Source organism: Pygocentrus nattereri, chromosome 8 (assembly GCF_015220715.1).
Source record: "Pygocentrus nattereri isolate fPygNat1 chromosome 8, fPygNat1.pri, whole genome shotgun sequence".
NCBI classification, from domain to species: Eukaryota; Metazoa; Chordata; class Actinopteri; order Characiformes; family Serrasalmidae; genus Pygocentrus; species Pygocentrus nattereri.
In genome coordinates, this window is record NC_051218.1 from 8208954 (window position 1) to 8232500 (window position 23547).

General features: G+C 42.1%; 1 protein-coding gene across 10 annotated transcripts in view; it reads left to right on the forward strand.

The window, feature by feature from the left end:
* Positions 1–23547, forward strand: part of LOC108412580 (anoctamin-1) — a 93055-nt gene that overhangs the window by 8804 nt on the left and 60704 nt on the right. For 8 of the 10 annotated variants that reach the window (XM_037540673.1, XM_037540674.1, XM_037540677.1 and 5 more), the window contains exon 3: positions 15069–15401. In XM_037540673.1, coding sequence (XP_037396570.1) covers positions 15069–15401 — 333 coding nt within the window. Of the gene's footprint in view, positions 1–8062; positions 8203–15068; positions 15402–23547 lie in introns of those variants that run through there. The other 2 variants (XM_037540675.1, XM_037540682.1) reach the window with 1 other exon arrangement.

Genomic DNA, 23547 nt, shown 5'->3' on the forward strand with positions numbered 1-23547 from the left:
GCTACGAAGAGTTTGTCAGCTTCTTAGTACATTTTTCTGCACCTCCTTAAACAGCCTGAGGCCCCAAATGTAACTCAATGCGCCATTTATGGTGGAGCACAAAATCTGGCAGAAGCCGGAAAATTCAGAGGTCTTTTTTTGTGTCTCAGTTATTCAGTACCTGTTATAAACCTATTGATTCTGTGGTTTCTGACACTGTATGACTGTCATCTATAAGCATGTATCCTAGCAAAGCTAAACACAGTAATAATCTGAATTTCGTCTGTATTTTGTACATTTATGTGACACTAGTGTCTAAAGAAGTAGGCATCGACTGCATTTGGCATATTTGGGGAGAATGAAAATGTGGCCTGTCACCTCATGAACCTTTTGTAAAAAATCCAGCAACTTCTATTTAATTAATTCAAACAAACAAAAATGTGAACTTTTTAAAGGAGTTGTTTAGTTCTGGATGTTTAAATTGTGTCCATCAGGTTGTAAAACTTATCTTAGGCTACTTTCACATAAACAGTGGAAAAGCAGCTCGTCTCACCTTTTTCTCCTTCGTCTGGCTCTAATAATGAAGCTGAGAGCTGATCAGAGTTAATGATCTTCTCAGCGAAGCTCGTTCTGCTCGTTAGTTTGTGCTGATGATGTAGTGATTCAGTCACGTGACGTTACTGAGTAGGATGAGCGCATGAAGGTCATTTCAGGATGCTGGCTCGTTCATATTAATGACAGATTTGAGTCACTGACCTAAGTAAATGTGAACCATCGGGTCAGAGAGATCAGATCTAAGAGATGAAGCTTGTAATGTGAACGTAGCTTTAAAGACTGAACTGAGATACTGAAAGTAATATTTCCCCTTTAATTCAGTTCAACAGCAGTGTGTGTTTGACCATTTCATGGAAATGCCTGATGTGCCTGCTGTGCCTCACTGAGTCTATAGTTAAGCTTTTCTGTGTCTTATTTCTTTAACGCTGCAGATTCCCTTTGATTCATAACTGATGCAGTTTCACATCAACTTTGTCTGTGTGACTTTTACGGCTCACAGCCTTTAACACACCCAGCGCTCACGCCGCAGAGCAGAGTTTAAGAAAAGGTTTTTATTTCATTTTCTGTCTCATTTTCACTGAAAATTCACAAACTGCTGCCGTCTCACTCTGCGTTCAGCAGAAATATTCCAGAGCTGTATGTTCTTGTTCTGTGTACACACTTTAAAAAGATGGTTCGTCAAGGGTTCTTGGGTACACTTAACCATTTGCATGATTAAAGGGGTCTTTGCATCTTAAATTGGTTCCTCAGATTGATGTTGAATGTTTCTATACAGGACCTCTTATATTGTCACGATATCAAATAATAATAGAAGAACACTTTTTGGTGCTACATAGAATCCTTTTCAAAAAAGTTCTGTATAGAACCATCTAAAGCACGTTCTCCATCAGTCAGGGAAACATCCTTTATTCATATTCAAAGGGTTCTTTAAGTGTTCGTGGTTCTTTAAAGAAACCATTTTCTTTAATAAGAACCCTTGAAGAACTTTTTACGTGTGTACATTTCCCAAATGCAGCTCTTCTGGTCTGTGGTGAACATTCGCCGTTAGATGCTGGTGCAGTGCTGAGAATGCTAATGCTAACGCTAAGGCCTCAACAGCGCCTGAGCTTTAGTTCTGTGGACGTTATGTGTCGTTTACTGCTGGACTCGTGATCGAATGATGAGCAAACATGTTCAGAAGATAAAGTGTTCATGAACGTCATGTTTTTATCAGTAATCTTCTTGTTCCTGTGGAAGACGGTGTGGTTTTGTTTAGCGCCGAGGAAATGGAGGCGGTTCTCCAGCGGTTCTCTGGACGGGTGGCTTTGACCACATCCTTATGTTCCCTGGGAGGAATGAACTCTGCTCTGTTTTCCTGCTCGGGGCAGACTGACACACGGTTCCCACTGGGAGAAGCTCCATGTGTACAAGCCCTCTGCTGTTTTGTTTGCTCGCTGTGTATTTTTTATCCTTTAGCTAAAAATAAATGGTGCCCGGATGTTTCCTGTCACAGTTACGTAATGTGTGACATTTTTGGAGAAGACTGTTTCTGAAATGCAGCCTTCCTCTGTAACGCTGCTCTGTTATCAGAGTTTCTGTTTTCTAAGCTGTTTTTCTGACTTAAAACTGTGAAAGGTTTTGTTTTATTCCTCCAGACCACTAGAGGGCGATTTTTGACCCTCACATACACACACATGCTCACCTGACAATTAGCTGTACAGCTGAGGCCGGACTGTTAGAGCTTCGTGGAGGTCACTAATGACTGCTGTGAGCAGCCGATGACCTTCCTGGTGAATCACAAAGCAGATTCAGCAAGTTCAAAGCAAGTTCAGTCGGTCCCAGATGGTCCAGTCTGAGCTCTTACAGTGATCTGGGCCAGATTCACGAAAACGTTTGTAAGAAAAAGAAGTTTGTAAGAATGCCAAAATCTTAATTATTTCTTTGAGATATTATGTTTTGTTGTCCTTAGGATTATTTGTAAGTAAATAGTTTTTGTATATATATATAATTTTTTGAAGAATAGCTTTTCTGAACTTTTTTCTTTAGAATGAAGTTAAAAACCACATTTTAGAAGATTTTCTTTCATAAGACGCTTTTGTGAATCTGGCCATGAGGAGGACGGCAGGGCAGTGATGGATAGACAACATTATATTGTTCACTCAGCCAATGGGAAGAGAGCGAGGAAGATCACATGGTACATTATCACCCTCAGCTTAGTGTAAACAATGGCCGTAACTAATGTTTATGTTTATATATGCATGTTTGTGCTGCTGCACGAAAACTGTGTATCTTTATTTTTACCACTTTTCATTTTTGTCCAGTTGTTCTTTACATTGTGTGAAAATATGATGAATGGACAGAAATGACCTACAATTACTCAGAATAAAATCTTGTTATATTGACTTACATTACAATTTCAGAAAGATTTTTCTTTCTCCTGTAAAAATGCAAGCGTTTGTTCCAACAGTGATGAACCTCATACATGCCTGGTAGTTTATGTCATTGAGTATATATTCATAAATAAATGAGAACTTCTGTATTTACAGTTTAATCAAAATGGTCAGACATGGAGCGGACGACTTTTCTTTAGTGTATATTATTGTTTATCATGAAAGTTATAAAGATGTCATAATATGTCATTGTAACCACTTCTGGCTTGTGAGGACTTGAACTGTTCTTTTAAAAACTGATGAAAGTTCTTCCTTCTGTTCTTTTTACTGCTCTGAAGAAAAGTCAGTGTTAGTGAAGGTCAGATTAGAGTATGGTTGAGTTTTGGTGGCTCAGGTCAGGGTCAGTGTGTGTTCTCCTCACAGTGCTGTTGGTTGTATCTGCTGGGACTTTAAGGTGGTCCTACTTTTTACTGCAGTCACTCCCGCATGCAAGATCAATGATAATTAGTCATCCTTTATTTGACCTCTGAGAGTAACCTTCATTTACAGTGTAGACCAACATGTGGTTCTGAAATGTTCTAAGAGTCACTGGTCAGACGGTTCTGACTGAGGTTCTCTAGATGTTCCACTGTGCTGTTTCTGTGATCGTGGGAGGGACAGTGTAGAGACGGTGAGGAGTGTAGAAACTCTGTTTCTGGATCTGCTGTTTCAGTTGGAGATGCTTTATGAAAACCAGGCTGTGACGCCACTCCTTCCTCCAGCACTCTGAAGATTTGGATTGATTGGCAGGATAGCTGAAGGGTCTCTCGCTGCCCCCTGGTGGGTTTCTCTGCAGCTTCTCTGAGGCACCAGGATGTGGAGACAGAATCTGTCAGCAGGCAGAGAGTCCTCTTCATCCACACTTAAAAAAGAGACTCAGGTCAGTCACCTGTCAGTAGAGTGACCTCAGGTCCTTTTGATGTCCATGACACAGTACTGACAGCTCTTGGTGTCCAACACTGATGCCTTTGACAGTCCATTCCCTGAAAACTTCAGGTGAACCATGATGGAGAGATCACTGACTGTCTGAGAAACACTTAAACTGTTACCCACCCCACTGAATACATCTTGACAGAGAAGTGAAACATCACCCAGAGTTTGAAAAAGAATTCAGTTTTCTGTTTAATTAAAGAGTTCAAATGTAAACATCATTCTGAGTCATTCAGAGTTATTCAGTGCGGTTCCGAGCGATTCAGAGTGGTTTGGTGTGAAACGCTCTGTTCTAGATAAACTTATTGAATCAGAACTGTTCACAGTGGTGGTGATAGGAACCAGACGTCCCCCTCTAAAAGCTCCTCACAGAAAGTTCCTACATGAAATGGTTCTGAATTCACTGCCTGATGACTGAGACGCTGTTTTATGATAGTTTAGAGAACTTAAACTCCATTCATGGAGGGATACATGCAGGGCGCTGTGAGGCAAAATAGTCCCCAAAGAAAACGTATTATTCCAGATTTTCCACTATTTTCCATCATCAACATTCCATATAAACTCAGAAGACTCGTGTAGGTTCTCTGGTGGTTCTGGATGGTAAATAAAATGTCTATATCTGTGTTGTAGTCATGGCGACGCCTGGTTCCTATCATCACCACTGTAAAGACATCTGAACCATTTCACACCAAACCGCTCTGAACCTCTCTGACTACACCTCACTCGCTGAATTATGGGGGAATTTTGGAAAATGTGTGAAGTTTCTCTTACAGAAAATACACATGAATTCCACCTGTGGAGGAACACATGTAGTTTTTTTAAACGCTTTAACGTGAGAATTTATTATGTGTGAATTTCATGTCACACACGACTGGTGTGTTTAGACTGTGAGGTCCTGAAAGTCGCACTGCGGCAGTTTTACATCGTTGACAGTGAAATATTAACGGTGGAGACGGTGGGAATATATTCTCTCCTCTAAGTGTCCCATTGTTCTCACGGCACTTCCTGCAGAGAAAACTGAAGAAAAACGAGTTTTGAATGACAGCAGATGACTGAGAGGGGTTCCCCCCGTGAGACCTCAGTCATAAACTATGTGGAAAAATATATTCCAAATATATTGACCAATTATATGTGTATGAAAACAGCACAAGAATAAATTTGTTAAATGTATGTTTAATGTATTTATCAGGTTGAGTGATTGTCTGTGTGGATTTGAGTGCAATGAAGGTTCCAGATGTAGCTAAACGTACTGACTGTGATCTGCACTGTGCTTTACATTAACCACGTACGTCTGCAATCAGACTCTCACACACTATGTACTTCATATAAACAAGATATCAGATCAGACCTGCATTTCACAGAGTATCAATACCTACAGCCCTCGCTTCTGCCCTGTTAAAGGATCATTAGATCAGATTTAAAATGACGAGACTGGAACACAAACTCATTTCTAAAGGAATCAGACAGTGAAGAGCATCAGACGGGATTCTGGAGATGTTCCTACACTTTCAGATGGGTTTTTAAACACTTTTACATAGTTATTTCTGTCTAAGTTAATATTTCCACCTACATTTAAAGCATACATGTATTTTATAATATATGGGGAAATATTACACACTTTTTCAAATATTTAAAATTTGGTTAATATGGTAAAATATCCTGAAATACATTATAGTGTTTGGAGTGTATTTCAAATCTAAATAATACATGTCCATATATTTTCTTTCCATTTGGGAAACCCAGAAAACTGTGCTCAAGTTCAAAATCAATATTTACCAGAAGAATAACGGATCAGCGCGAGATTCGCTAACCACTAAACGCTAACTGCTAACCACTAACCGCTAACCACTAACTGCTAACTGCTAACCGCTAACCGCTGACTGCTAATTGCTACAGCTGAGGAAAACTGTTTAATGACGTTTTTTTTATTTAGTTGTTTTAGAAGTTGTTTTATTTAGAACAAATATACTGAGCCATATGCTACTGTCAACAAACATATAAAGCATATCCTGATTAAACAGCGTTAATTAATAACTTCACCTCATGCTAATTTATTGTGGCCTAGTAAAATTAGATCAGTCAGAGTAGCTAATGCTAGCTAGCTAATGTAGCGTAGTTCCATATAGAGGCAAGAGAACTGCGATAATCTCACATAATCTCAGATAATCTCATATAATCTCAGATAATCTCACATAATCTCAGATAATGTCAGATAATCTCACATAATCTCAGATAATCTCACATAATCTCAGATAATAATAGATGGTGATATCTTTAGCAATAGCTTGTGCTGTGAAAGCTCTGAAAGGCCTGCTATCTGTTCTCAGATCAGCTGTGATTTACATCATTTAATAACACTTTACTGTGGATTTAGGAAGTGATTGTTTGAATGATGTACATGAAATACAGTAAATGTTTAAATTTCATTAAATAAATATTGAAGTTAATTTGCAATAGTGACTAATGTGGGCATGAATGGTGGAATTTGGGGATATTTTGTGATGTTTTCCCCAAGGAGATGTGGTAAAAATTCAGAATCGCAATACGAAGTTTTCACGATTATGTCATGATATGATTTTTCTGACATTTGGAAAGTTCGGATGGACAAAGAAGGACACATTTTAAACATACTATCAAAAAATATAAAAATAATAATTTATATCGAATAATTCACACACTGCACTGAAACTAATTAAACACGACTAACGATTCCCTCTTTATGATCCAGCATGCGGTTGGGAAGTGTTTTAAGCAGTAAAGACATCTAGAAAAACCTTATTGTGACATATTTTAAAGTAATTTATCATGATGATGATGAATACAGTATATCGCGCAGCTCCACATAAAGCAGAGGAACTTCAGCCCAGAGTTCTTATTACATCTCTGACATGAATAAGAACCATAAGCAGGTTCTAGATCATATACTGAGAACTGCATTTCATTTTTAATCCATCCTTGGTGGATTAAACTCTGTGTCCAATCAGGGAGTAAACACTGACGCTGTGACAGTGGACGAGGGGTCGGTGCTAGTCTTTACTTACAGTACAAAGACCAGACCTGATCCTCCAACATCCTCCTGAGTTTGGTCTTAAGTATGTTCTTCTGAAAGGTTCTAAGAAAAAGTCTGCGTCAGATTCTTGTTCTTAAAGCGCAGAACGGTTCTCACCTCTGTGCTCCTGAGTGTGTAGATTCTGTTTTTACCTGAGAACAAACCCCACATAGAGAAAATTGGGGAGTCAGAGTCTTCGTCAGAGCTGTGTAAGTGGGATTAAGAAGGAATTTCTTTGTAAGGACGTTTGGTGAACGAGGCCCAGTGTGTGTTAATGTAAGCAATATGTGGATGTGTGTTTGATCAGGAATGTCGTTCTGTTTTTTTGCCTATCTTTGTCCTGAAGCTCATACGAGCTCATACGGAATGCTAGCGTAGCGTAATGAGCAGTTGTGTGGAGGAGCTGTTCGCCAGCGAAGTGGAGGAGATGCAGAATGAGGTGATCAGTCATTGGTGATGTTTGGCAGCGTGTGCTGAATGTGATGTTTCGTAAATGTGCTTGTCTTCCTGAAGTGACGGCTCACGGTCTGCTGGAGCGCGGGGGGGAAGACAGATGGTATCGCGGTGTTAATCTGACTCTGTGTATTTTCATGGTGACAGATGATCCTAACAACCTGTTCTGCTGCTTCTCACAGCGAGACAGACGCTTTTTTTACGGCTCCGTCCGGCTCCACTGTTTGACTTCGGTGCATCCTGTCTCCCCCTTGGCACCGCGCTCCGGCCTTCTCTGCCACGCGCCGTTAGCCAGAGAAGAACCGCCTGAGGAACACGTTTGTGCTCCTGGGTCATGCAGAGCTGCTGTAGCACAGCTTAAACCCCAAACTGATTTACGCCCCCACAGGCTTGTAGAACACGTGGTGAGAAGCTGCTGGGTAATGAGAGAAGCAGAGGATCCTCTCTGAAGAAGTTGGTGTGAGGCTTTATAGTTTTGGCTAATATTAGCTCCTGGCATCTCTTGCACTTCTCGAGTAACAGGCAGCTTCAGCTGGGAGAACTACTACTTGCTGCTTCACTCCCTAAAGATAGAGAGAGAGGGAGAGAGGGGGGGAGGGGGGGGGAGGGGGGAAAGGGGGGGGGAGCGAGAGGGGGAGAGAAAGGGAGAGAGAGATGGGGAGAGAGGGAGAGAGAGAGGGAGGTTAATAGCCGGAGCTGAAGCGTGTCTGAGGGAGAGAATGGACGATGGCTGGAGAAGAGAACGTTAGCAGTGAGGCTCCAGCACCGCAGCCAGTCGCCCCTCAGAGACACTTCCTAAAGGACGTGATATTTCATGGCAAATTCCACGTGAGTGCGGCGCTGATTCTGCTCGTTCGTGGCTGTTATGGGGACGTTAGACGCCTCTGCTAAAGCTTCAATTCGTCTGATACCTTCTTGGCCACATGTTCGTCTCTTCTGTTCAGAAACCACAAGACCTGCTATTTATTACTCTGTAGAGGTCATGGTGAGGTCATAGTGGAGGGGGGCATGTTCATTTAATTCAATATCATCATAATTTCCAAATATATCACTGGATCACGGAGTCAGATGATATTTAATTTAGCAGTAATAAAGCTAAAGAATTTGCATTAGTAGCACTCATTAAGTAAACAACCTTATCTATAAATAATGATAATGTTATAATTAATAATGTTAACAAGTTATTAATAATGTTTATAAGTTATTAATAATGTTAAGGGGTTGGCACTAATAATGTTAATTAGCCCATTCATTAGTAAGTTTAATAAGTTAGTGTCAATAAAGCTAATGAGTCTAATAGGTTAGCATCAATAATATTAATATTTCTATGTATAGTAATTAGCAGATGTTCTTATGCAGTGCGGCTAATATTATTATTGTAAGTGCCCCATTTTTAGGGCCTTTAGGATCTTGAAGTTAGCAATAATGTTAGCACCGATAAAGTTAACAAGCCTATTCATTAATAATGTTAATAAATGAATGTAATAGAGTTAATAAGTCAGCATCGGTAGTGTTACTGAGCTTCCTGAGTGCTGCTACTGATTCTGATTCTGAGTTTGCTCTGATTGGACTGTTTTGTTCAAACCAAAGAGAAAAACACTGTAAACATGACACGGCAGAAAGCTTGTTTACAGAATAATAATTAATAATGCTTAATAATACTTAATGCTCATTTAGTTTTTATGGTTTTTAAACAATAATAAAAACTAAAAATGTCTTGGCATCAGAAATATGCCTCTGAAAATATTAGTGTCACAGTGTAGCGTCATCAAAGATTTCTTGTCCAGCTGGAACTCAGTGATTAATTACTTTACTGTTTATTCTGTTGTTTATTCTCCGAGAAACTTGTGAACTTTTTAACAGAGGTTAGTGCAGCTTTTAGCTTTTACCTTTAGCTTTAGCAGCTGGTGCTGAATCTGTCGAGTAGACTGAGCGCGAGAGGAAGAGCGCGAGAGGAAGAGCGCAAGTGTTAAATCAGTTCTGAAATGCGACCTGCTGCTCTGACATTTGATGCGCGAGTACATTTTCTTATAATCAGCCAGTCATTTAGGAAACTGAGACCAGAACGTGTGGTTCTCGTGCAGCAGGTGTTCAGGTCTGTGTGCTAGATATGTGTGCGTTAGGTGTTTAGGGGTGAATGACGAAACCAGAATCATATCAGCTAAATGCCATAAATCTAATATCAGCATGGATCACTGAGATTAGACCCATAATGAGAACCCATATCTGATGATGTACTGATGATGTGCTTCTGTACTTTTGTGTAAAAGTATCATTTTATTTTCTTCACTGCATTCGTAAATCTCCTCTGATAAATGATACATTTCTCTGTAACGCTAATCAAGAAATTTAATCCCAGTTTCTACATTTATAAATGTACACGTTTCACCGTTGGATTTAAAAACACTGGATAACTACCCAGAATTCCAACATATTACATGAGATTGACTCACAGCCTTAGTGGGATCAGAAGAGGTCTAAATGGCTTCTGGGTGTGCTCTTGATTGAGGCACTCAACCTTCCACTCCAGGGGGCGCTGCTGTGCTGGATAAGTACTGCATCAATAAAGTATAACAGATGTTATATCAGCACATTCCTGCCTGAATATATTAGTGTCTGTTAAAAATATGGGGCAGTCGTGGGCTGGAGGTTAGGGAACCAGCCTTGTGACTGGAATGTTGCCGGTTTGGTCCCCCGACAGTATGTGACTAACCCCCAACTGCACCCTGGGTGCCAGTGGGGCTGTCCACTGCTCCGGGTAAGTGTACTTACTGCCCCCTAGTGTGTGTGTGTGTTCACTGGTGTGTTTGTGGCGTTTCACTGTATTGATGAGTTAAATGCAGAGGTGAAATTTCCCTGTTGTGGGACTTATAAGGGTATCTTAATAAAGGAAACAGTATGTGAACTATAAAAATATCTGTTGCAGTAAATTAAAGTGGAGCTTAGAGCAGGTGAGTTACAGCAGGAGAGTTGAAGCGGGGGAGTTACAGCAAGAGAGTTGAAGTGGGTAAGTTACAGCAGGAGAGTTGAAGCGGGGGAGTTACAGCAGGAGAGTTACAGCAGGAGAGTTGAAGCGGGTGAGTTACCGCGGGAAAGTTGAAGAAGGGGAGTTACAGCAGGAGAGTTGAAGCGGGGGAGTTACAGCAGGAGAGTTGAAGTGGGTGAGTTACAGCAGGAGAGTTGAAGTGGGTGAGTTACAGCAGGAGAGTTGAAGCAGGCGAGTTACAGCAGGGGAGTTACAGCAGGGGAGTTACAGCAGGGGAGTTACAGCAGGAGAGTTACAGCAGGGGAGTTACAGCAGGGGAGTTACAGCAGGAGAGTTGAAGCAGGAGAGTTACAGCAGGAGAGTTGAAGTGGGGGAGTTACAGCAAGAGAGTTGAAGTGGGTAAGTTACAGCAGGAGAGTTGAAGCGGGGGAGTTACAGCAGGAGAGTTACAGCAGGAGAGTTGAAGCGGGTGAGTTACCGCGGGAAAGTTGAAGAGGGGGAGTTACAGCAGGAGAGTTGAAGCGGGGGAGTTACAGCAGGAGAGTTGAAGTGGGTGAGTTACAGCAGGAGAGTTGAAGCAGGCGAGTTACAGCAGGGGAGTTACAGCAGGGGAGTTACAGCAGGAGAGTTGAAGCAGGAGAGTTACAGCAGGAGAGTTGAAGTGAGTAAGTTACAGCAGGAGAGTTGAAGTGGGGGAGTTACAGCAGGAGAGTTACAGCAAGAGAGTTGATGCGGGTGAGTTACAGCAGGAGAGTTGAAGCGGGGGAGTTACAGCAAGAGAGTTGAAGTGGGTAAGTTACAGCAGGAGAGCTGAAGCGGGGGAGTTACAGCAGGAGAGTTACAGCAGGAGAGTTGAAGCGGGTGAGTTACAGCAGGAGAGTTGAAGCAGGGGAGTTACAGCAGGAGAGTTGAAGCAGGAGAGTTACAGCAGGAGAGTTGAAGTGGGGGAGTTACAGCAGGAGAGTTGAAGCGGGTGAGTTACAGCAGGAGAGTTGAAGCAGGAGAGTTACAGCAGGAGAGTTGAAGCAGGAGAGTTACAGCAGGAGAGTTGAAGTGGGGGAGTTACAGCAGGAGAGTTGAAGCAGGGGAGTTACAGCAGGAGAGTTGAAGCAGGAGAGTTACAGCAGGAGAGTTGAAGTGGGGGAGTTACAGCAGGAGAGTTGAAGCGGGTGAGTTACAGCAGGAGAGTTGAAGTGGGTGAGTTACAGCAGGAGAGTTGAAGCAGGGGAGTTACAGCAGGGGAGTTACAGCAGGAGAGTTGAAGCAGGAGAGTTACAGCAGGAGAGTTGAAGTGGGGGAGTTACAGCAGGAGAGTTGAAGCGGGTGAGTTACAGCAGGAGAGTTAAAGCAGGGGAGTTACAGCAGGAGAGTTACAGCAGGAGAGTTGAAGCAAAGGAGTTACAGCAGGAGAGTTGAAGCAGGAGAGTTGAAGTGTGTGAGTTACAGCAGGAGAGTTGAAGCGTGGGAGGTGTGTCGGGAGAGTTAAAGTGGGCGAGCTGAGGTTAGAGTTAAAATAGAGCTGAAGCAGGAACATTAAAGTGGATGAATTAAAATAGGAGTTTTGATGCTGGAGCGTTAAGCTGGATTGTTAAGTGTGAGCGTTGAAGTGGGAGCATCAAAACGGGAGAGCTGAAGCTGGACACTAAAATCTGGAGCATGAAAAAGGAAGAGTTAAAGTGGGAGCATTTAAGTGGAGCATTAAGTGGGAGAGTTCAAGTGGGAGCGTTAAGCTGGAGTGTTTGGCTGGAGCTTTAAGCGGGAGTGTTGAAGTGGGAGAGTTGAAGCTGGACACTTAAATCTGAAGCATGAAGCGTTGAAGTGAAAGCATTTAAGTGGGAGCGCTGAAGCAGGAGAGTTGAAGCGGGAGCATTAAGCGCGAGCATTGAAGCGGGAGCGTTAAGTTGATCTACAGTGAGCCATGTCCTGTTATGGAGGTGCTGTGTGGCAGAGGGGTGGAGTTTAGACTTTGTAGTCTAACTGAGAAGTTCGGATCCTGATGAGGAAGCCATTTTTCAAACAGCAGTCTAAATGAGTAACACTGACCGTTAGACTTCAGGACCATTAAGATCTAGATTATTTTTCATTTTTACATGTTAATTAAGTGGAGTTTGTGTGCTATAAATAGCTAATTATAATTGAATGAGTCATTGATCCATAATTAAGCTCATTTAGTTCTGTTTCACATTTTACCTTTAAAGTCTTGTCTTAAAGTGTGAATGATGATAAAACAGCTGCTGCTCTAACCTTTTAGATTTAATCTTTTGCATTAAACATTTACATTAAGAATTTATGCAAAACTTACAGAAGTCCACTGACTTTCCAGAATGTCTGCATAATTAAGAGGTAAAGATGTAAATAGTGTCATGTCCATCTCTAAAAGTTCCTCACAGAAAGTTCCTACATGAAATGGTTCTGAATTCACTGCCTGATGACTGAGATGCTGTTTTATGATAGTTTAGAGAACTTAAACTCCATTCATGGTGGAGGGATACATGCAGGGCGCTGTGCGGCAAAATAGTCCCCAAAGAAAACTTTAAAAAACATTTGTTTTTTACATTTCAAAGCAGAAGCAGCAATGACAAAAAAATAAGACGGTGAGATTGATTATATATTTCAGTCCTTGCTTTAGATTTAGTTTTTTTTCTCCCAAGTTAACAAAAGAAAACTTATTATTCCAGATTTTCCACTATTTTCCATCATCAACATTCCATATGAAGTCAGAAGACTCATGTAGGTTCTCTGGTGGTCCTGGATGGTAAATAAAATGTCTATATCTGTGTTGTAGTCATGGCGACGCCTGGTTCCCATCACCACCACTGTAAAGACATCTGAACCATTTCACACCAAACCGCTCTGAATCTCTCTGACTACATCTCAGACACCGTCTCTCTCCCTGTCTCTCACTCTCCCCCACTCTCTCTCTCTCTCTCTCTCTCCCTATCTCTCTCTCTCTCTCTCTCTCTCTCTCTCTCTCTCTCCCACTCCTTCTCTTTCTCTCTCTCCCCCTCCCTGTTTCTCTCTCTCCCTGTCTCTCTCTGTCCCCCACTCTCTCCCTGTCTCTCTCTCTCTCTCTATCTCTCTATCTGTCTCTCTCCCACTCTCTCTCACTCTCACTCTTTCTCTGTCCCTACCTTCTCTCTCCCTCCCTCTCTCCCACTCTCTCTTTCTCTCTTTCCCTCCCTTTCTCTTTCTGTCCCCTGCTCTCTCTCTCCCTGTCTCTCTCTCTCCCATTCTTTCTCTTTCTCTCCCCCACTCTCTCTCTCTTTCTCTCTCCCTTTCTCCCTCTCTCTCTCTCTCTCTCTCTCTCTCTCCCTTCCTCTCCAACACTCTCTCTCTCACTGTCTCTCTCTCTCTTTCTCTCTCCCTCCCTCTCTCCCACTCTCTCTTTCTCTCTCTCTCTCCTTTTCTCCCACTCTCTCTCTCTCTCTCTCTCTCTCTCTCTCTCTCCCTTTCTCTCTCCCACTCTCTCTCTCACTGTCTCTCACTCTCTTTCTCTCTCCCTCCTCTCTCCCTTTCTCCCACTCTTTCTTTCTCGCTCTCTCTCTCTCTCTCTCTCTCCCTCTCTCTCCCTCCCTCTCTCCCACTCTCTATCTCTTTCTCTCTCTCTCGCTCTCCCTCTCTCTCTCTGTCTGTATCATATTATCTTTCACTCTCTGACGTCGTCCGGCAGAGTCACTTATTCCACCACTTCATAAGACATTAGTATTTAGAGAGTGAAACTGAATATATTTGGTTTTGTGTGTCTGTGTTTATAAAATTGCTGACCTGTGAGGTCAACCGATCAGTAAGGTCAGCTGATCTGTCGGGTCAGTACTGTCCAGATACTCATGCTGCTTTGCAGGGAGTTTGAAAATATTTTCACTGCTGATAATTCAGTTATGCAGTGTGAGGTATGTGAGCCCGGACTGCAGTTTGTACTGAACTTGGCTGGTTGGGTTATTTATTCAGAGCAGAATTATGTGTATAATAATATTGCTGACATATTTCTCCATTTAGGTTTCATTTCCTTGCACCAGCTTTGGTCAACAACATCTAATTTAATCCATTTTTACCCCAAGCATGTTTTTACTGTATGATGTTTTAGCACTTGGGCTACGAGGCTAATGCAGCTAACAGGTAATGGAAGCCTGTACCCCACCAGTTAGCATGGTGCTAACTGCATGCTTAAATCATCACAGATGTGCTTTTGCAAGCTTTCTTCCAATTTACCCACAACTTTTTATCCACTTTAAAAGGTGCAGCAGTTACCTTCCGGTCCTTCATTTAAGGCGGTACGGGAAATTCCAATAAAAATACTCAACAAAGAAATTTTAAATAGACTTCCTTATGTCATGTTACATGCTGTTATATAGAAGTGTGAACAAAAGTATGGACACAATTCAGGCTTTAAGCTGCTGCTACTGATTTTAGCTCCACTTTAGTTTGAACTGATAAACTTGAGTGGCAGTGTGGCACTAGCAGACGCGCAGTGCAGGCTATATTGCGCTGTTTATGATAAATGTGCACCTCTGGGTGAGTCCGTGTCTGTATGCTGGGCTGAAGGTAAGCTGTTATTCAAATGACTCCACAGATGAAAGTTTTAAGAAGAGGCTGCTGCTCTGTCTGCAGTAACCACATCCCACCTGCATGCATACAAACACATACGTACACATACACACGTGTGTTGCCCCTGGTGTGTCTAATGCTGGACCCTCCCCACTCTCCCCAGCTGCTGAACTGTCTGACTCCGGAGGAGACGGCTCAATGCCGGCACGGCCTGTATTTCCAGGATGGCGAGCGCAGAGTGGATTACGTTCTGACCTACCAGGTAAAGAAGCCCAGCAGCTCTCGTGCCCGCAGGCACTCCTCACGCTTCACCGACAACGCCCTGACCCGCAGCCTGCGGCGCACGCGCCCCCAAGCGCGCTCCGCCAAGCCGGACCCTGAGCCGGGCCCGCAGGAAACCAGTGCTGACCACCACGAGGACGACAAACGCTTCCGCCGTGAGGAGTTCGAGGGAAACCTGAGGGAGATGGGGCTGGAGCTGGAGAAGGACGAGGACGTAAGTGTTTCTGTCCCAGCATGCTGGCCGTTTGTGCATGTTGGGGGTGGTGGGGGGGTCACTGCGCATTCCAGGCCGGGCCTGAGCCTTTGTTAGCCTCGTTAGTGGATCAGAGCAGCACGTTTGTGGTTTTGTTTTTTGGCTGACCTCAGCTGGTTTGGCCACAGCCTCCACCGCGAAAACACGCACAAAAGCTATATTGTAGTTTAGCGCAGTGGCAGCTACGTGGCATTAGCTGAAAAAACTCCACCTGGGCCTGCACACAACCTCTGACCTTTCCCTCTTTCACCGGTTTGACCCTGATTGGTGCACTCTGGCAGGGAGATAATGCGTGTTCAGGTGGGGAAAACGTTTGGCTAGTTCAGTGTTCCCTCTACATTGTATTTCGGCCGATTGGTGGAGCCTTCAATGCTGCCAGAGTTGCTGTATGTCATCAAATGTGAGCCAGACTTCTAAAAATACAGTGAACTTTACATGTAACTTTACATGAACTTTACACACACTTTATGTTCTATAAACAATTAATATTCAAAAAGTGCATCTGGGATCCTGGACTTTACCTTAAGCTTTTTAAAGATATTAACAGGTTAATCAGTATTTTACTCTGCTTTTTTACTTGTCCACAAAAAAAGGTAAATTAAAAACATTGTGTGAAATGAGGAATATTTAGCAATGGACAGAGCGCCAGCTGCACTTTTCCAGGTTAATGACAGCAATGAACCAATGAATCAATTATATAAATCAGGGTTGGAGTCCTACTAATCTTCATTGTCATTATAATTATTTGTGAAATTGTTAGATTGTGATGCTTCATTACAGAACTGTTTCAGTGCATCCCTTGTTTTTATGTCTTCACTAGTATTAAAAAGAATTAAACAATGATAAACAATGAAGATAAAGGAAACTTCCTGAGCAGTGCTGTGTGGTGCTCTGAGTGGTGCAGGGTGCTCTGAGTGGTGCTCTGAGTGGTGCAGGGAGCTCTGTGTGGTCCTGTGAGTGGTGCGGGGTGCACTGTGTGGTCCTCTGAGTGGTGTGGGGTGCTCTGTGTGGTGCTCTGAGTGGGACGGGATGCTCTGTGTGGTGCTCTGAGTGGCGCGGGGTGCTCTGTGTGGTGCTCTGAGTGGCACGGGGTGCTCTGTGTGATTCACTGAGTGGTGCAATGAGTGGTGCGGGGTGCTCTGTGTGGTGCTCTGAGTGGCGTGGGGTGCTCTGTGTGGTGCTCTGAGTGGTGCGGGATGCTCTGTGTGGTGCTCTGAGTGGCGCGGGGTGCTCTGTGTGGTGCTCTGAGTGGCACGGGGTGCTCTGTGTGGTGCTCTGAGTGGAAGGTTTGGTGCTATGTAAGGTGACTGGTTTTGTGAAGAGTGCAGCTGTCTTAATTAAACTGTGTCCTGTTTGTATTTCTGGTGGTGATCTGATGGTGAGGTGGTAGTGATCTAGTGATCTGATGGTGATTTGGTGGTGGTCATGATATTTGGTGGTGGTCAGAATGATAGTTTATTGACTATTGATTAGCCTCACTAGACTCATTTCTTCATTCATATCTCTCAGAAGGCCAAGCAGGTTTATGTATAGAGCACCTTTCATTCACTGCGGTCATTCAAAGTGCTTCACAAATGATGAAATACAAAAATAATTCACATTATAATTTCAGAACAACATATCAAATTAAAAGAGACTAGAGATTAAAATCATGTTTAAAACAACAGACAAAACAATTTAAAACAATTTAAAAGAGAAGAAACATTAAAATGAAAATAAAAATTTAACTCTGTGTGACGTGTGATCAGAAAGCAGATGCTCGCGGTTCAAAAACAAGAGTGAAGTTTTACTTGGAGACAGGCAGAGAGAAGTCAAAAAGCAGGCATTGGTCAGGTCCAGGACAATCCATACAATAACCAAGACAAAAATAACAGGAAAAGGCAAGGCAAGGCAAAATCCACAAAACAGGCAGAGTCAAAAAACCAAAGGAACGAACAAAACAGGCGTGGGTACTAAAAGGGAAGTCCAGAAACAGGGTCAAGAGAAATCACAGGTAGGAAGTCATACATGAAGATAATACACACAGGAAAGAACGCTCAGTAAGTCTCCAAAAAAAAAACAAACAAAAAAAAACACCAATACAATACTTTGCAATGATCTGAACTAAAGCCCGGGTTTATATTTATCCTAAACTATCACATGACCATACTACACAGCTGTGAGGAATCAGTATTCAGGTGATCTGGATCGCTGGTAGGTCGACGGTGTTGTGTGCTGGGTCATGTGATCTCGCAAAGGATCTTGTTAAATGGTGTCCGAGTCAGAAAACAGGGAAGGAAACAGCTCCTTCTCACAAGCCCGCAACGAATTCTGGGAATTGTAGTCCTGAAGCATATGCGGATTGGTAGCAGGCGTGACACTCTGGTTGTTATTGTTTTGGATTCTGGTGTGGACCAGAGGAGGGTGAAGTCTGATGTTGTTCTTTTGACACGTTTTGTTTGGGTCTCAGACTTGAGTTTTTGTAAAGCTGCTCAGTCTGGAGTAAAAAGCGCTGCACAAATACACGTGACTTGTTGGAAGCCGAAGCAGACGAGAAGGCAGGATGGAAGAACGAGCCAGCAGATTTGTTGTCTATGAAGAATGAGCACAGAAAAGCCCACAAAGAAATGAGGAACGTACTAAAGAAATGAAAAGAGCCACCAAAAGCAAAGCACAGAGAACAACATACACACAAGGGAAACACACTACAAACAACGCCAAGCAAGGAACAGACTACGGCCCGTTTCCTCTTTTTACCTCTACTCCTTGTTTTCCAGCGTTGACCCTTAGAACTGAGCTACAGGCCAGTGGTTGAGATCTTCCTCTGAAATGGGACCCTCAAATAAGCAATAAAGAACATCACTTCATTAACAGCTACTAGTGCTGCTCTGTAGGCGACCCTGCCCGTCTGCAGTGACAGCAGAGGAGGGGAGAGTTCAGCTCCTCACTGCTGGGCTTTAGTTGCATTTAGGGCATCGTATCCCTTCAATGAGGGGGGCAATTATTTATTATCACCCACCCCTAATTCTTCAGTGATATGAAGCTGAATTCAGATATTCCCTAGATTCTTGTTTGAATTTTCCCATTCCACCTTAAATGGAGCAGCAGTTCTGATGCCTGAGGCATCAGAATGCAACTGAAACCATTTAAGGTGGAACTGGAAATTTAGCTACAGAGACGTTAGCACTGCTAGCGATGTTTTAAGCTTGTTATGAAGAAAAACGATCATAATGCACTGAAACCACATCAAACAAAGATAAAACAGTGGTTATTGTCATTTTTCAAAGGGGGCAATTCCCACATTTGTGGGTTTCTTTGGTCTCCTGTGCTCCAACTTGCCAGGTTTTCTTTTTTCCTCATATCTTTTTGTTTGGAGTGTCTGAAAAACCTCCTTTTGGAGGGTGACATAGCCCCCACACTTCACCTTCCCCTCTATCTCAACAAGAACCGGGGCCCCCTGCCCCTAGACGAGAACGTGCAAAACGAAACAGCTGGGGCTAATGAGAGGGCGCGGGGCTTCAGACAGGCAGGGCATTATAATACATTTGAATGGAAGTGAATTTTAGAGATCAGACTGTGGTCAGTTTTTCTGGACGAGCTCAACGATCCTCTCTAATGATTTTTCACAGAGGCTCAGTAACAGCTGTGAACCGTGCTATTTTCCACACATTCATGCCAAATTTGGGAAGCATTATTAAATCCGGTGCCTTTTGGATAGTAAACAGTCAGAGCAGATGTTGAGACGCAGTGCATTCTGGAAACCGTCTGGAAACTTCTGCTCAAATCAGACGCTTTATGAGGTTTAGTGGAGCTCATCAGCTGAGCAGTGTGAGGGTGAACTGACCTGATCAGATTTCATCTCTGTTATTTCATACTGTAACCAGGTAAACTAGTGATGAAATTTATAGTTAGGCTGTATGTTGGGCGCTGCTCTTTTTTGCGCTCGTTCTTTCAGTGATCAGCTCTGTGTTTGTTTATCTTCAGCTTGATGATCATAAACAGCAGGTTTGCTCTAGATATTAATGATTTTCTTTTGTTAAGCTCTTATTAAAGCTCATATTGAAACTCCAAGGCGCTTCAGACACCCGTCACTGTTATTGGTCCAAACATTTATTAATGTGATGCTGGTTTCCTCTGAATAAACTCCATTAGGCCTTACAACTTTCATAAAGTCAGAAATTGTAAAACTGATGAAGAGAATGTTGTTTGTATTTTCATTGTGAAAAGCTGGACATCCCAAGCGTTTGATGGCCAGTGTGCCTGCAGAGAGAACCTGTAAATAATCTAGAGCGATAACAGAACATATAGTTCTGAGTGTTTATATCAGATGTTTTTGCACTACATTTACACTAGAGAACTTTACTTCCTGTAAAATGAGTATAAACAAAGCAAGATGAGAACAAAATATCGTATGTACTATATATATGTAAGTATATATATATATATATATATATATATAGAGAGAGAGAGTTTATTTTTCTGCACTTTCCCATATGGAAAAAATATATGGATATATATTTTTATATATTATAAATTCATTTCAAACACTCTGCAGTTGAGGCTGAAATACATTATAAAACATTAAACTGTGTTTCAGAATATTTTGCCTTATTAATCAAATATATTTTTAAACTACTTTTATTTTAAACTGTGTGGTGAAATATTAATACAGACAGAAATAATTGTGTGAATGTGTTTATAAACCCATCTGAAAGTGTAGGAACATCTCCAGAATCCCGTCTGATGCTCTTCACTGTCTGATTCCTTTAGAAATGAGTTTGTTTTCCAGTCTCTTCATTTTAAATCTGATCCAATGGTACATTAACAGGGCAGAAGCGAGGTCTGTAGGTATTGATACTCTGTGAAATGCAGGTCTGATCTGATATCTTGTTTATGTGAAGTACATTGTGTGTGAGAGTCTGATTGCAGATGTACGTGGTTAATGTAAAGCACAGTGCAGATCACAGTCAGTACGTTTAGCTACATCTGGAACCTTCATTACACTCAAATCCACACAGATAATCACTCAACCTGATAAATACATTAAACATACATTTAACAAACGCATTTTTATCCATTTTCAAACATTGCAACAATATATTTCATAAATACATTTGTAGTATATTTTTTCCATATGGTTTATGTCACAGACACTCAAATTTTCACAGATAATGAAGCACTGAAACAGTTTTACACACAATCTTCCAAAAACTACATCTGAGTTACAGGCAGTCAGAAAAACGTCACTCTCTTAAAAACAGTAGTATGTGAAGTTTTGCGGTTGATAATTATCATCGTATATATAACTACTCATTTCTGTTCTGGTTCTTTTTTGTTACAATTCCACCATCCGAGACTGAAGACTCTGACGGTCGTTGCTCGGCTCTGTGTGTTCATTACTAAGATCATTGATGATCTCTGTGCTGAAACGACGCTCCTGCTGAGAGCTGCTGCTGCACTTTTCAATACAGTGTTTTATAAACGAGTTCTTCCAAACAAGAAGGAACGTATGATGTTCCATTAAAATCAGACTAAAGTCAGACTTCATTAAAATCAGCCTAAAGTCAGTCTTGATTAAAGTCAGACTCGACTAAAGTCAGACTTCATTAAAATCAGCCTAAAGTCAGTCTTGATTAAAGTTATACTCCACTAAAGTCAGACTTCATTAAAGTCAGACTCCACTAAAGTCAGACTTCATTAAAGTAAGACTCCACTAAAGTCAGTCTTCATTCAAATCAGCCTAAAGTCAGTCTTGATTAAAGTCAGACTCCACTAGTCAGACTTCATTAAGAGCAGACTCCACTAAAGTCAGACTTCATTAAAATCAGACTCCATTAAAGTCAGTCTTCAATAAAATCAGACTCCACTAAAGTCAGTCTTCCTTAAAGTCAGACTCCATCAGTAGTGGTTCTGTTGTTAATGGTGGATTAAAGTGATTCCTTGTTTAAAGGAGAATTTGGCTCTCCCTGTGAGGCTCTCCCTGTGAGATGTGGTCAGGCGCTGGGCAGGAAGCTCTGTCCACTCTGGCAGAGAATCCCAATCAATAAACCACATAATCCATCATTGCATCCTGATGCACTGTATCTCTGCACAAGACGCAAGCTCTGAGTTATAGTCATCGGATGTTTTGCATGTTTATATCTCTTCCCAAATATGGGAATCTGGTGGTCATGTTGAAATGTTCCGTGTGGTGAAATGTGACGTTTGGAATTTTCAGAGCTCTGAAATAATGAAGTGAGTCCCCACTGTGATCCTCAGAGTCTCTGCAGCTGACCTGATGGGTGAAAATGCTGTTTTCACTCATCAGGTTCGGGACGACCTGCGCCTGGTGGGTGGGGGTGGGTGGGTAGGCATCAACTCACTCTGGGGCATTTATCCCTGAATTCCAGCGTCTCCAGCTCTGAGGATCTGTTGAATATTCACCCACACAGAGGGATTTATTTGCCCTGCAGCTTTCAAACACTTTGCCTTTCCAAAGCTTCTGACATTTCTCCATGTCAAACATCTCAAAATAAGCTGCAAATCCCAAAACACGTCTAGCTCAGCAGCAGCGCTGATGGAAAGCACAGGTTCAACTAACCTTACTCAATCAGTTAGATCTCCTAAGTGGTTCCCCTTCATTTTTCCATATTTTAGAATAACAATAAAGACATGAAAACTACCAGATTGATCAGAAACATTTAAAAGACTTTTTGTGTTTTTTGTGTCAGAAGTAAAATGTCATGCTGACATAAACTGTACTGTTTAGATTTGTCTTGAAGTACATTCAGGTTGGTCCCTTAGTCAGACCCAGATAATCCCTAAGACAAGTCTAAATAATGAGCCTAGTCTCAGGCCAGACATGATTTCATCTCGAGAACATCTGGGATCAAACACTTTTGGGCTAAATGTGAGGAACGTAGACTTATTAGACTGGAATAAATAGAGTGAAATCACTAAACAATCCATCGGCTCAGGAAGGTGTGGCTCACAGTAGAGGCGCTAGTGCGCTCAATAACATTCTCACATGGAAAACATGCTTCTTAGCACATGAGTGTAGTGGACGTTACAGCAGCCCAATACAAACGGTTAAATAGACTCAAACTCTCACTGAAACACAGTCTGTTCGTTAGCGATAGCGCTTCGCTGGCTGGCTCCGTTATTGATTCCTCTCGGAACGTCACAGTTTTTTTGATGAATAAAACATATTGAATGAAACTGAAGTCGACTTTATCCTCATTATCACGGCGTCTGTCTGTAAACCTGGTAATGATCTCACTGTTTTCACTCTAAACAGAAACGCACAGACCTTCACTGCACAACTGTAAACAAAACGAAACCATGCAGTGACAGAAATACATGCATATCTCTGAATTTCATACCTGTGTGATCCATAAAGTGCAGACTTATTATGGGATGTGTTGTTTTATAATGTGTCGTGTACAGATGCATCAATATTCAGTAATAAGTGATACTGCGACATGAAACATGTGATATTGTTATTATAGAGACTTTACAACAGCGCCACTGCAGATTCGTCAGTTAGTGTGTTATTGATCTAAACACACTTGCACAGCTCACAGTAAAGTAGCAGGGCTGTCCTTTGATGATCAGTGTGCCGGCCAGAACACTACAAACCACCAAAAAACGTTTTGATCAAAAGCACAAAGGTTAAACAGGCCACGAGCAGAGTGTGCGAATCTCACCCTGCCTGCTTTATGACGATCGGGCAACCTTTGACCGGTCACTGGTGGGAGTTTCAAAACGAGAACGGGCAGTTTAACACAGATCCAGAGGTGGTTCTGGTCTACTTATTGTTAGGACACACAGAATTAGGAGGGGCAAAACTGGACGCATTTGCTCCCAAATCTGGTAAAACGACAGTTAGACACTAAGTAGACTGTGCTAATGCTGAAGTGGGTGTGGCTCTGAAACATAAAGAACAAATTAACAGGACATGAAACTATTAATTACAGTAATTCTTCTGATGCTCGTTTCTCTTTTCCTCTCTTCTGTATTACCTCTCTCTCTGTTTCTCTGTCTCTCTTTCTCTCTCTCTCTCTGTCTCTCTGTCTCTGTCTCTCTCTCTCTCTTTGTCTGTCTCTCTCTCTGTCTCTCTCTGTCTCTCTCTCTCTCTCTCTCTCTCTGT